Raw genomic sequence first — 15,556 nt, forward strand, 5'->3', positions numbered from 1 at the left:
GAGGAGTCTGATATTCTTCAAGCATAGTTCTTGCCATTCCAACCAGAGTCCTGTTCTTTCTTTCGACGACACCATTCTGCTCAGGAGTATAAGGAGCACACAATTCGTGAGTAATACCAAGTTCATCAAGATAATCATCAAGACCAGTGTTTTTGAACTCGGTTCCGTTATCACTCCTGATATGTTTGATCTTGATGCCGAAGTTCGTCGAGGCCCTTGAAGAAAATCGTTTGAAGATTTCCTGCACTTCAGTTTTATACACTATAATATGCACCCAAGTGTATCTGGAATAATCATCAACTATGACAAAGCCATATAGAGATGCTGCATTGGTTAGTGTGGCATAGTGAGTAGGTCCAAATAAATCCATATGAAGCAATTCAAATGGACGTGTAGTGGTCATGATGGTTTTGGAGGGATGCTTGGATCTGGTCATTTTCCCAGATTCACAAGCACCGCAGAGATGATCCTTGAGGAATTTGACTGATTCGATGCCAATGACATGCTTCTTCTTTGCAAGCGTGTGCAAATTCCTCATGCCTGCATGACCTAGTCTTCGGTGCCACAGCCATCCTTCTGAGGTTTTTGCTAGTAAGCAGGTGGCTGGTTGAGGACCTGTAGAGAAATCAACAATGTACAAATCCCCTCTTCTTACACCTTCGAAGACTTTGGATCTGTCAGATTCCATGATGACTACACATCTATATCTACCAAAGATAACAATCATATCAAGATCACAAAGCATCGAGACTGACATGAGGTTAAAACCAAGGGATTCAACAAGCATCACTTTGTCCATATGCCTATCCTTGGAAATAGCTACTTTGCCAAGTCCCAATACCTTGCTTTTACCTTTGTCAGCATATGTGATTTGCCTCAGAGGTGATGGAGTTAGTGGCATATTCATCAGTAGGCTTTTATCACCAGTCATGTGATGTGTGCAGCCACTGTCGAGAACCCACTCAGTATTTTTGGGTTTGTCATCCTGCAGATGAATTAGTACAGCTTACCATCTCATATGCTTCAGATTTGAAGAATATGATACTAATTTCATCAGTTCAGTGATTTCATCATAACAGAAATATAAGGACGTGTGAAATATTTCTATTTCATCAATCATTAGCTTGCGTCCTATCAAGCGTTTCCTCAGGTCTCCAGCAAATTCTTCAGATGATGATTTTCATCTGGAGACCTGACCTGCAGAAGTGATTAGTTTGATTTCTTCACCACCCACATCTGAAGGGGTGGTAAAGCGTTCATCATCCTGCGAGCACCATATGAGAAAGGTGGCATTGAAGCTAATGCACTTCTCTTAACAGTAGGGGGATTAAAGTACTCAAATGAATATGCAAAGAACTGGTTTGAGGATTTATGAACATAATGATTTGAGGAGTAACGCTCATATTCATATTCCTTGTAGTGTCCCTGCATGTTAGACGCATAAGCACGGGTACGAGCATAGTTTTGACCAGTTGAGGATTTTGATCCTCTTGAAGACTTTGGTCCTCCTGAGGAATTTGATCTGGGGTTCAGATTCTTCAGTGGTGGTGTCATGAGGACATTCACGTGAAGATTTTCAAGACAACTTTTGGGAACCCAGATTTTCCTCATAGGAGGGTCATTCCTGCAGTTAGTTCCAACATATCGAGCAAATACTTCACCAGATTGATTTTTGAACAGTTTATAGTTGGAATCAAATGACTCATCTGAGGAATAGGATAATTCACAAGAGAAGCCAGTTAGATTAGATGAATCAAAAGGAGGCCCAGTAGCAGCAACCCATGAGGTTTTGGGATACTGCTCGGGTTTCCAATAAGATCCATCAGCATTTAATTTCCTCTCAAAGGCAATTCCTTCTTTCCTCGGGTTCCTGTTCAAGATCTGCTTTTTGAGCACATCACAAAGGGTTTGATGTCCTTTGAGGCTTTTGTACATACCAGTCACGTACAATTCCTTCAACCCTGCATTTTCATCAGTAACATTTGTGTTTTCCTCAAGTGAGAAAATAGACACAACAGGTGCAGTTGAAGAATTTGTAGCAACGGTAGCATTTGAAGATTCTGGTGAGGAATTAGCAGTTTCGCGTTCAATGCATTTAAGACATGGAGGAATAAATTCAACTTGACTAGCGCTGATCTGTTGAGCTAGTAATGAATCATTTTCCATACGAAGATCATCATGAGACATCCTCAGCTTCTCAAGATCAAGCTTCCTTTGAAGAAATTCATAGGAAAGTTTCTCATGATCAGTGAGGAGTGTATCATAACGATCGTGAAGATTATCAAATCTAGACTGAAGACTTTTCATGTCATCAGTGAGGATTTGGGTAAGGTTCATTTCATCATTCAACAGATCATCACTCTTGTCTAGCAGTTTCTGAAGCTTTTCCAGAGCAGTTTGTTGTTTAGTGGCAATGATAGCAAGTTTACTGTAATTGGGTTTCTTATAATCATTAGGTTCACAGTCACTTGAATCAGAGGAGGAGGCATTATTTGATACCTTTGAACCTTTTGCCATGAAGCAATAGGTTGGAGCGATGTCATCAGCATAGTCATCAGTATGGATTGTGCAATCATTTTCTTCAAGATTGAAGATTGAGTTGCTGACGAAAGTGGTAGCTAGTGCAAGACTAGCCTGACCAGTTCTGAGTCTTCTTCAGACCCATCTTCTTCATCATTCCTCTGATTCTGCCTCGGAGTCCATTTCCTTGCCAATAAGTGCCCGAGCCTTTCTGAAACTGGTCTTCTTGTGCGATGAGGGCTTTGAAGATGAGGATTTTGAAGATTTCTTCTTCTTCTTTGAGTCATCAGAACTGTCATCCTTGTATTTCTTCTTCTTTGATTCCTTTCCCCAGCGGGGACAATCAGCAATGTAATGACCTGATTTCTTGCACTTGTGACAGGTCCGTTTCTTGTAGTCCTCAGATGCAGATTCTGATTTCCTCATGTCTCTTCTTGATGATTTACCGAACTGGCCTCGTCGTGTAAATCTCTGGAATTTCCTCACAAGCATTGTAAGCTCCTGTCCAAATTCTTCAGGGTCACAACTGCTGTCATCTGTGTCTTCTTCTTCAGATGAGGAAATTGCTCTAGCCTTCAGTGCACGTGGTCTGGAATAGCTTTGTCCATATAGATCTCTCTTTTCTTCTAGCTGGAATTCATGAGTATTTATCCTTTCAAGGATATCAGCTGGATCTAGCATCTTGTAGTCTGGCCTTTCTTGAATCATCAGAACTAGAGTGTCAAATGAAGAATCTAAGGATCTCAGCAGGTTCTTCACAACTTCGTGATCAGTGATGTCTCGAGCTCCCAGTGCTTGCAGTTCATTTGATATATCAGTGAGGCGATCAAAGGTGTCTTGGCAGCTTTCATTGTCATGTCTCTTGAAGCGATTGAAGAGATTGCGAAGAATATCAACACGAGAGTCACGTTGGGTTGATACTCCTTCATTTACCTTGCACAGTCTCTCCCAGATCAGTGTTGCAGAGCCCAAGGCACTTACTCTTCCAAACTGGCCAGGGCTCAAATGACCACAGATGATGTTCTTCGCTTGAGAATCGAGTTGCTTGAATTTCTTCACATCAGCTGCAGTGACACTGGCAGAAATGATGGGGACACCATTTTCCACAATATACCAGAGATCATTGTCAATAGCTTGTAGATGCATTTGCATTTTGTTCTTCCAGAAGGGAAAGTTCTTTCCTTCATAGGTAGGACATGCTGCAGTCACCTTAAACATGCCTGCAATCGACATAATTAAAACTCCAGGTGGTTAAACCAAAATCACACAGAACAAGGGAGTACCTTGCTCTGATACCAATTGAAAGTGCGTTATATCGACTAGAGGGGGGTGACTAGGAGATTTTTAGAATTTCATCGCTGAGGAAATTCCTTTTGAGGAAATTCCTTACTGATGACTAACTTACAGCGGAAGCAGTTACGGATCAGACGTGCAAACGTTCACAATAACAGTATTACAGAGTGAAGAATGTGAAAACAGATTGCACAGTAAGCAGGCACGCAGAAAACAGATGATGATTAACTATAGTGAAGAATTTGGGGTTGAGGAAATTCAGAGAAAGTCTTCAGCAAATTCTTCAAACAGTCACAGTGAAAGTCATCAACACATAATACAGAGAAAGTAAAGAGTTGAGGAATTAGAACCCGATTCTTGGTGAAGACTGTTGTTGATGACCCAGTTCCAACTGCTGTGACAGTTGTACATCTGGTTTGGAGCGGCTTGGTATTGAAACCAAAGGACACCCAGTCTCGGGACACACAGTCCCTACCGTATTCTCCTTGAGCTAAGGACACATAGTCCTCGCCCAACACTTGTGGTAAGTCTTCAGGGCAGACTTCCAAACCCTCACAAACTTGGTCACCCGGCAATCCACAATTGACTGCTGGATTGCTCTAGACCATGACGCCTAACCGTCTGGAGGATGCACGGTCCTCAAAGGTAAAAGGCTTCAGTCCCACACAGGAACAACTTCTTCAGTGATGCTCAATCACTAGGTTTGGTTTGTGGTTTCGGTGGGTGGTGTATTTCCTCACTGATGATTTACTCTAGAAAGCTCTGAGGAATTTGGGTTGCTCTTATGACAAGTGTCAGTTTCTAACGGAGCAGCAAACCAGCTAGTGGTTGTGGGGGTGGCTATTTATAGCCTGGGAGCATCCCGACATGATTTGACACTATTGCCCTTAAATAATATGACCGTTGAAGTGGATAAGACCAATGACTTGGCGTGGTTATCAAAACGGTCGGGACCCTCAACTGCGAGAGTCCTCATGTCACTCATATTCCTCACTTGAGGCTTTTGGTAGGATTAGGCTTGGGTTGAGCATCATGAGGAAATTCATTCCATAGTGTTACTTTGACCCCTTTAATAGTACGGTGTTCCTATTCATCAAATGCGAAGAAAGTAAAACAGAAAACGTAAATCTTCACGCTTCAATTTCTTCAGAACGATTTTCTTCAGGAACCACCAATCTTCTCAATATCAATATCTTCATGAGGAATATCAATTTCATCGCAGATTCCTCACGATTCATTTCTTCAGCTTCAGACCAATTTCTTCAACTGAAGACATATATTTTTAGGGGTCGATATTCTTCAAATATCTCAAACTCCTCGATGACTTATAGATCCTGTGTACACTCACAAACACATTAGATACTTAACCTATAAGTCTTCAAACCACCAAAATCACTAAGGGGCACTAGATGCACTTACAAGGCCATGGCCTAGAAAATAAAAGGCCGAATTGTAGGGCTTGACCCATGCAGCTGACCCAAATTGGAAGGAAATATAAATGGGCTGAATTGATGGGCTTGGCCCATATAGACACCAAATTGGACCGGACTGATTCTTACCAACGAGCTTTTCAATTGGTCGCAAATTTGCCATGTCAGCTTGCCACGTCAGATCCGACGTGGTGAGGGCAGATTGCGAGCGACGAAAAAATTGGTTGTAGAATCAACGACCTTTCATTTTGGTCATTATAGTTCATTAGAGACCCTCAGCTTTTGACCTTCTGTTTCTGTCGTAAAAAGGTCGCAAATGGAAACCAACGACCATTCGGTGACAAATATTGAAGGTTGTAAGTTAGCATATTTTTTGTAGTGACATACTTCCAAGCAATTACATGAATTTGATACAAGACTGTAAAGGTCTAGTGATACAATAATGATTTCTGGTGGTGGATGACGGAAGCGATCCGTGAATTCTCCAACGTCGATGGGGCTCCATTCCCACAGGAACGAGTGACCTGGATAACTCCTATCCCGCGTGGGTGCTATCCTAGGCTCCGTATGGACGTCATCATAATACTCTTCGGACCTGGCCAATGAAATACCCAAGGACAAGCCAGTGAGTATGTTTGAATGTACTTGCAAACATTATAAACAAATGATATACCGAATGCAGCAAATAATATATGATCATGAAGAAGTAAACTATTTTGCTTGTGCTCATGCTAGACTATATTATATGCATGCTGACAGGAATTAAATCATGGCCTGATGACATATTAATTAGCATGTGCAGAAGTAACGAGTTAGCGACAAACAAAGAAGGTTGATGAAAAATCAGACGAGACAGAACGATCCAATAATCCATAGAAAACATAAAAGAAAGGTCGGCTGGATGTCAAGTGACATCACGGTAACACCACGGTAGGTCTGGAAGAGAAATGTCAAACGGGTGTCTAAAAGAGAAATCGGACGAGACAGAACCATCCGAGAACTCAAGAGACGCCACGAGAGGTCTTGAAAAGAAATGCCAGTCGGGTGTCCACAAGAGTAGTGGCGAGATAGAACCGCCTGAGAACTCGATGGACGCCATGAGAGGTCTTGAAAATAAATTCCAGTCGGGTTTCCACAAGAGTAGTGGCGAGATAGAACCGCGTGAGAACTCGAGGAACGCCACAAGAGGTCTTGAAAATAAAACTGAATGCCCGGGGTAATCTAGCCAGCCCCTGAGACACTCAGAAAATAAAAGAAATTGACAGGGTTAGTCCACAATGATAATCATATCATCAATCATAATCGTAGTAACACTAGCAGCAATAGTTATCCTGCAATATAGACCTTGCTCAATTTCATTATTTCCTCTAGAGACCGACTCTAAGACTGACACTTCACCAACCCAGATTGTAGTCCTTAACCGCGGACACGGCTATTCGAATAGATATAACTCTGCAGAGGGTATACTCTTATCCCACAAGTGAAGGATTTCTTTAGCCAACACCGAGACGTTGGCTAATTCCCATTACGGTCTTTAGGTTGAAACACACCTCACCAGCGCACACCAGCTTAACCGTCTGGCTGCCAGCAATCACCCAGGGCATCTGTTCGGTAAACTCTAAGACGGGGAGACCAACGTCTTCCATGGGATCACTATTCATACGCATGGATTACAGGGGGTTCCCCCTTCTCGGCTACCAACCGGAAACACCCATGCCCCCTGACACGATGACAGGATTTCGTCCATGCATGGAAACCCTCACCGTGGCTCTCTATGTAGTGTGTACCTGGACACGGGTTATCAACTTACTGAATGATACCTTCTTTGCGGAAGGACCCGTGGCACCACAGATCAAGTATGGGGGTTACCGGAACAAGACTCGATCTACGGTCGAATTAGGAGGTTATGTTTTCCTACAGTGACTAGCACAACATATTCTCTCGGTAGTACCCAATAGGGTCACTACCTGGACATGCCCTTACTGATTATTCTTGTCATCACGAGAATTCAGTCTCACGGTCACTTTACTTTTGACTAATTCTTTCCTGGAGTTTAGTCCGGATCACACAAGCATATATATGACACGTAAAAGTAACCATGCTTACTCAGACATCAAGTTTTAAGGATGACAGCAACAATTAGTCAGGAATCATGCATGCAAAGTAGCCATGTGCAAATACTACTCAAATTCAACTCATGCATGGATCATTTATTTTAGCAACAGTTATGCATGCAATCACCATGTCAAGTGTTCAATATGCTTGCCTTGAACATGCAGAAATATTGGGTACACTCCAAAAGTTTGAAATATTTATCTCCCCTCCATTTCCTATTTCAAAAATATTTAAATTACCATATAACTCCATAATAGAGCTAATAAGTTGTCTAGAAAATTTTGAAATGAATACTAAAATAGACTATATTAAATATAAGGAATACGAGAAAGGAATCAATTCATTTGGAGTTCATATGGATTATTTATGGAATTTCTAAGATGGAATAAATGATTAAAAGGACTATTAAATGGACCCAACAAAAAATAAGCCAAGGAAAAATGTTCACCCTAGCTATAATAATAGAGCATGTTTTTAGGAGTATTTGAAAATTTGAATCATCAATTTTGTGCCTAAAATGAGTGTTGTGGAATATTTGTATTCTGATGGTAAAAGAAAAGAGAGAACGTTAGAAGCGCGCCCTAAGCGCTATATAACCGAGCGGTGTCACTCGGCCGGCCCAACTTCTCAGTGGAACGAGTAGAGAGGCGAGGAGAGGCTTGCGACTGGGCCCCGCTTGTTTGATTTCACCGGTTCGTCGTCTCCCTCCCGCGACAGAACAGAGTGGAGTTCTGGCAATCGCTGCCTGCGGACGGCGGCGCTATTCAAGGAACTGAAAACACCAGCGTGACCAGGAAGTCCTGGAGATCCCGCAGGGGTAGGTCATGAACGAAGGGAGGCACGAGGTCGCCGGCGGCGAGGTTCTCCCAAGAAGCTCCGACGGAGCTGGAAGAGAGATTTCGCCTATGGGCTTTCTCCGGCCAAATTGGGGAGGGGAACGGATCCGTGGGGCTGGTAGGGACCTATTGGTGAACAAAGTGGGGAGCTGGAGGCCGTGGTTGTGATGGAATGATCTGAATGGTGACGACGACAGAAGCTGCCGGAGATGAAGAAGACGGCCTTGCGTGGTCGATTGAGCGTGCGGGCGGGCGGGGGGGGGGATCCTAGGAGTGGGTAGGAGATGTGGATTCCTTGAGAAGATCTCGGCGAGGCTCTTATATAGCCGTGCAACGTCGGTTTCTCGGTTTCCCGAAGAAGGCACGGTGGCGGCGGCCAGGTCACTGCCGTCCCCGAGTGGATTGCGGCAGCGGACTTTACTGCGGTGGTTGAGGACGATGAGGACGGCGGTGGTCGACGCTAGTGGACGAGGGAGAGGGTCGGAGGGAGGTGGGTGTCTTACGGAGCAAGGGGAGGAGGAGGTGCACGTGCAGGCGAAGCAGCAAAAGGCTCGGCAGGGCTCGGGTGCCGTCGGGGTGCAGTGCAGGTGCTCTGGCCACACCCGGAGCACGCACGCAGAGTGCTCGACATATTGGGAATTGTTTGGGCAAGGAAAATTGGGGTTGTAGTCATAACCTAGAAACTGGGCATAATTTAAAAGAGGGAGTTACATTCAAAATTTTCAAAACACCAAGTTAAGTTTTTGCATAAAAGTGATATATAGGAAGCACATGACCTCCCACGTTGGCTGCAACCTTCTCCTGCTCTGACTCAAATACTAATCGGATACATGCAACCCGAGCACCACTAGGAGAATATGTCATGTTTAATTCCAACAGAGTTAGCGTTGTAGTCAAAAGGTTGTATCGTGAACCTCTCATTCAGAAGGTTATATCATGAACCTCTGATACATGGAACCATGCACACCAGACAAGATCCGGTCATTTTACTAGTGGTGCTGCCCAGCTAGATGGATGGTACTCCTACATCTTAGGAATTACGATTGAGAGGAAAGCGGTTGCTCACACGGCTAGACATGCGTGCATGCAAGAAAGTTTTCACCCACGTACGGCATGGCGCCCGCGAAGCTCTCGTGGCCTCATGCTCTCTTTGTGAAACGTCACCTATTTAAAGCAAGGACCACCTTTATAGACCTCCACGGTGAAAACATCAATCTCACTGAAATCCTGGTGAGTCATTCCTCTCAGCAACCTGTTAGGCCAACAAGAGCAATGGCCCCACTCCAGAACATTGCGGTGGCACTAACCCTTCTCATCGTCATGGTGGAAATCGCATCATTACCAATGCTTGCAAGCGCCGCCATCGTCAAGTCCGAGGAGGCCGCCTTGGCTGAGCTAACACCCATCATCAAGACGGCCCTAGACGGGGTCCTCGCCGCCGCCCCACCATCCGAAAGGATCAAAGTAGCCGGGGCTGTTGCAAAGCAGGAACTCCTCGCTATGGACACGATGAAGAAGGCCAAGGGAGACAAGGCGAAATTTGATACACATCTATTGGCCTACAAGATAGCCGCTAAGATAGTTACTGCCGCAGCACCCGCTGAGAAGTTCAAGAAGATGGAGGATAGCTTCACGGAGGCTAGCCGGCCAATTCCGTAAGTTGCATCTCATTAATATTTAGAAGCATACACCATCGTCTGCGCCAAATAACATACCCCCCCCCTCCTGCCACACACACCAAATTATATTCTATTGTTTCTCATAATTTCATTGTCACGAATGCACATTGTACGTGCACTAGTTTTTGTTTCATTTTTACTTGTTTCTTTTGGCGACTTTATTTCGCCTGATCGAGCACTTGTAACAATCCGGATATAGGGAACCTCATGGACCCATCACGATATGTTTATTCATATCGTGAAATAAATTGTACTACGTACTTGTCATTCTTCTAGTTGATTATTGTGCATGGTTGACTCATTCAACTATGCTTCACTTGAAACTCTAGAGCGCTTCTTCGATGTTGTATGTTACCGGCCTTGCGGCACAGCGCCACATTGCTCTTCTCTAGCAGATTAGACTAATTGTATTAATATATCCTTACCACTTCACTCTTCTTGTCCATGTGCATGCCATGCATTTGGTGCTGATAAGTTGGATGCATGAAACCAAACATGGTCGCTCTGTCGGTCTTATATATGGGCCTCAACTCACCTCACTCACATGCATGCACGACCGATCGACTAGCTAGTTCTTGTCAATCAGATTTAATCAACAAAACAATGAATAAATGGTACGAGCAGCAAGCTAGCCTTAGAGTCTTCCATGAATGACTAAATTTCCAAACCATTCAAATTGCCGTGGCGACGAATTTAACAAGTACTATCGCTAGTTAAACTGATGATGTAAGAAACAAATCAATGAAACAGCTTGTCTGATCGGGTTGTTTTAGCTCGATCACACGTGTGTGCTGTAGCCCTGATAAGTCTCATTATATACATTCTCTTAATTGTTTTGTCACTACCAGATATCGATGCTAAGATCTTCCCCTCTTATCTACATTCTCTTAATTGACTTCTCACAGATATGCTACACTAGTAAGCAACTTGAAAAGTGGACTAGGCCTTGAACAACAAGTATTCTGCGAATCTAGCTTCACAAAGAGACTTGACCGATACTAGGCTACCGTGGGACTTCCCTGCAGGTGGAGCTTATGTGTCATACTCCAAGACCATTCATGAGTTTACTAGAGAGCACCCTACTCCCATAGATTGCGACGTTAACGATCAGAGTCATATAGGTGTGTTCTTCAAAAGATGTTCTGAAGGACCACATCTTTGCTTCAATAAGCCACTTAGAACATATTATGATGTATATCAACCTGCCATGCAGTTTAGGAAAGTACCCCTAATGAGTCATGCATCTTCATGGAGTGGTATTATCAACGATAAGGATACTTTCCTCTCAGTTGACCAACAACTTGTCTTCCACATCTAATTCACAGGATCTCCGATCATAAGGAATAGGTTACTACTGTGAACAACTCATATTGTGGGTCTCATACCCATCTCCTTTGATGCATTATCTGTCACATTACGTGATAGACCCTTACTAAAAGGATCTGTCAGATTTTGCGATTTTTGGATATAATCCAATGCAATAACTACAGAGTTTCTCATTTTCTAGTCAGATTTTAACCTTCTCTGGACGTGTCTTGATGATTTTATGTTATCCTTTCAGCTTCTTACTTTCTTGATCACTATTTGATTGTCGCGGTTCATAAGGACAGCCGGTACAGGTTTCTCAACAACCGGCATGTCACTCTAGAGTCTAGTCTAATATACAAGTCACATTACATGGTATAAGCCTATCGTCTAACAATAATACCACAATCAAACACCGTAAGCCATTCTTCAAATGAATATATTTAATAAAGGAACGGGTCTAGTAATACGGTCCAAGCAAATATGAATCCATTTAAAGAATAGCTTTGCTCTTTATATCTATTGTAGAAGGCCGTTCAGAGGAGGCCTCCTTCTGGCATAGTACCCCTATTTCGATGCATTTTGTTACTTTTATTAGTACATTAATGGTGTTGTTTTCGATTTATTCCATCAGTGCCTCCATCTTATAAGTATATGTCGGATAAAAAGGGGATATAGTGAGATGCTTTGAAGAAATAGAAGCTCTTTTAGGGTGACCACGCGGTTGGCATGCCGGTTTGCGTGCTCTGAAGTTGGGGCCCTCAGACACCATCCAAACCTCGACGTACTACCACCACACCATGTATCTCTGATTAAATGGATACTTATGTACCTATGAATGATTTTTTGGAAAAATAAGTAGCAAACTGTAATGCACCTGCAGTTTAAATTTGACCCGTTTCCTATTGAATCAAGGGAAATTTTTCTTTTTCACGAGAGGTGTCTCAATGATTTTTACTCCCAACCATTTTGTCAATTGTACATTAAATATGATATGATATTTTACAAAAATAATTTGATCCAATTTTGCAAATAAAAATATCGTAGGTCTTTCACAAAAAAAACTCATTTTTGGCATTCGAAATGTAGAAAATGAATTTTCCGTCCAAAGAAAATGAAAACTTCCTTAGACAACGTTGTTTTCCATTCCAAGATGCACCGTTGTGCACAATATGAGGTCATTTTAATAAATAGATACATATCTACCTACAAATGATTAAATAGCAAGATACATATCTACCTACAAAAATATCTACCTACAACGTTGTTTTCCATTCCAAGATGCACCGTTGTTTTCCATTCCTAGCTAGTTGTTGAATATTGGAAACATTTTGGTTTTTCTATGATTAAATAGATACATATCTACCTACAAATGATTTTTGGGAAAAATAAAGAGCAAACTATGAGGGAGTTGCAGTTCAAATTTGACCCGCTTCCTACTGAATCCGGGGAAATTTGTCTTTTTCACGACAGGTGGATAAAAACTTTTTAACACCCAAATATTTGGTCAATTGTACATTAAATATGGCAAAGAATTTTAGAAAAATGATTTGGTTCAATTTGGCAATAAATATATGGTAGGTCCTTCACAAAAAACTTATTTTAGACACTTGAAAAATGGAAAATGAATTTTTCATACAAGGGAAATGAAAACTTCCTTAAGCAACATTGTTGGCCATTCCAATATGCAACCTTGTGTGCAATATGAGATCATTTGAACAAACTATGCCATGAATGTGGCCATAAGATCGATCATCTCGCTTGAAAGCTATGAATCTTCATAAGTGATAGCTCACTTTTTAGAACACTTTTTAAAAATAATTGTCGTATTCAAGTTTATTGTTTTTCCTGATAACTAGGTCACATAAAGTGACACAATGCGAAGGTTTTACAGTTTTTTGAATTTTTTTGAATTTTGCATCCCCATTTGAAAATGCGGTCATTATGTAAAATATTTTTTCATTTGGGAACAATGTGGGAACATTTGAAAAAACTATAGCATGGTGTCATTTTGTAAAATATTTTTCATTGTTTCTTTAAAAAATTCCTTGTTTTTATAGCACTAAAAACCATTTTCAATTACACATATCTTGAACCAATCAGGAGGTTGAAAACACCCTCCCACGGATCACCCCGCTCTAGCGAATCTAGACCGTCCACACCATGCAGATCCAATGTATATCGTTCGACCTAATCTAAACAAAACCACTATCCCCGTTCTCCCCCGCGAGCCCTCTCTATGTCCCCCTCCTGCGACTCCTCTGCCGCCGTCACTGGCGCCGCTTGATTCTGGCGAGTTGACGCCGCTCTCACCGGTGCGCAGCACACCCCCGGGATCGATCTCACACATCCGGTGACGGCGAGGCCAGAGGTGGTCGGATCTGGCACCGGTAAGCCTCTCCCCTCCTACTTCTTCCTCCAAATCGCTCCGACCCGCCACTAAGCCTAGCGATATCTCCACTCCAAATCGCTTGGCCTCTCGCCGGAGCACCAGATCTGCGGCCGCTTCGTCCCCCTCTGGTGGTGAGATTTCCGGATCGGAGCCAAGATGACGGAGTCTATTGTGCGGAACATGCCGGGGATGGTCAGCGTCAAGGACATGCCGATGCTGCAGGATGGGTCTATGACGAGTCCAAGTAACCACCACTCCTCAACCCTAGCGCAGCCTCTCCTCCTCCGCATCACCGCCGCTAACCCCTCCTTGCGTCTTATCCCGAACACCGATTCGACCGCAGGTACCTCGTCGTCTGGAACGTGCCGACACTCGATTGCGGCGACGAGCTCGGCTCCACGTTCTTGGCGTACGCCCCCCTGGAAGAGTGAACCGATAGAAGCGACCTGAATCCGCATCTTCTTCTCCCTGCTAATGTTCAGTGCTCACCATTTTTCTTTCTTTCCGTGTCTCTCTGTGTGTGCGTGCGTTTGTTTGGGTTCAGGTGCAAGCCCATGGACACCGAGGACTGTGAGAACTACACCGACGTCTTCTTCATCAAGTTCGCGCAGGTCAGGGACGCGAGGTGACCAATGCACGCATATATCCATCTACCTTGTTCGTTGCTGTGAATGCGGTTGAGTGGTTTTCTACACTAGTTCCTTACGTTGCATGTGAATATGGTGAGTAGATAGAACTGGAGTGAGCAGATCAGTATATGACTAAGAAAAATCCGAGAGTACGTGTAGAAAAATATCATAGCACTAAACCACTTTGCAAAAATAACATGTATTACTAGCAATTGTGCCTAGCATTGCCTGTTTGAGAGCTTGTTGTCGGTTACTTGGTACTGCTTTCAGCGATATGTGTTGTTTGTTGGTAGTTATACTTCTTTTGTTTGTACTGATCGATGCATATCTTTATAGTTAGCATAAAAAATTCTCCTGCTATAGTTCTCTTTGGTCGCACAAGCACTTAGAGTTAGCTGATGAAACTTGCTCATTATTGTCTTTATAAATTCAGTTTAGTGCTAATATCTTTTTGTACGGACCATCGAAAATTATGTTTACTTGCAATTTCTTGTGTATTGTATTGACGAGTTATGTTTACAGGTAATTTCTAAATTCAAAGATCAACTATCTGCACCTCTAATTCAGTCAAATGGTTTCTGTTTGTTTCTTTTTTCTTCAGTAGTAGCGTACGGGCACCTTTAATTAGGGCGAATTCTGTTCTCATGCTCGCTTTGTCCCTTTCGTGCCAGCTCCAGATGACTGATTGAATTTTAGACTTAAGTACTACTGAGTCCCGCCGAAGCAGATGGTTGTTTTTATGTGTCGTCCATGGATTATACACACTGCTTGCCTATTATGTTTTGTTTCTCTTGTGATTGCAAAATTTCCATCAGGAACAGCTACACACTTCCCTGGCCTGCTGTGCTACGCCTGCGGCTCAACCCCCCATTTGCAGCAGCAATAGCAGCAGCTAGGTACAGCAGTAGTAGGCAGGCGGACGGCAGCGGCATCCGTTGCCGGCACCCATTGTGCACGTAGGCAGTCAGCATCCATCACATTATGTTTCATTTGCACCTTATATACAACAGCCTACAAACGAACGAATTCCTTTTTCATTCTTGGATGCAAGCAGTCTGGCCAACAAAAAATAGCCTTGCAAGCAACCAGGTGTGTTGTGTTCTGTGCGTGTGTATAGATTTTTTTTATTTTGTTGACTGTTTCAACACTTGGATTATTTATTAATATAACCCAGCAGGGACACTTTCATTTTAACACATGTACTAGTGTGCTAAAACTTGCAAAAGACACAAATCCTGAGCTTTCTTTATCGGCTTGCCGTTGCTGCTCCTTGTGTACAATGATTGGTGTTGCTCTATTTAGTGTTGTAGAGGAAGAAAGAGGATATATTTATATTACTTGCTTCTGCTGCTTATAT

The 15,556-nt window shown here is 42.9% G+C and overlaps 1 protein-coding gene across 1 annotated transcript; it reads left to right on the forward strand.

Moving 5' to 3' along the window:
• The first annotated feature begins 9,466 nt into the window (after positions 1–9,466).
• Positions 9,467–9,870, forward strand: LOC123441219. Its single transcript, XM_045117712.1, has one exon. It carries the CDS (start codon positions 9,467–9,469, stop codon positions 9,851–9,853), a length of 387 nt encoding a protein of 128 aa, XP_044973647.1. The 3' UTR covers positions 9,854–9,870.
• Positions 9,871–15,556: the final 5,686 nt, after the last annotated feature.

This window comes from Hordeum vulgare, chromosome 3H (assembly GCF_904849725.1).
Source record: "Hordeum vulgare subsp. vulgare chromosome 3H, MorexV3_pseudomolecules_assembly, whole genome shotgun sequence".
NCBI classification, from domain to species: Eukaryota; Viridiplantae; Streptophyta; class Magnoliopsida; order Poales; family Poaceae; genus Hordeum; species Hordeum vulgare.

Coding starts and splice junctions, on each gene's coding strand:
- LOC123441219 (XM_045117712.1), top strand. CDS start 9,467: ATGGCCCCACTCCAGAACATTGCGGTGGCACTAACCCTTCTCATCGTC.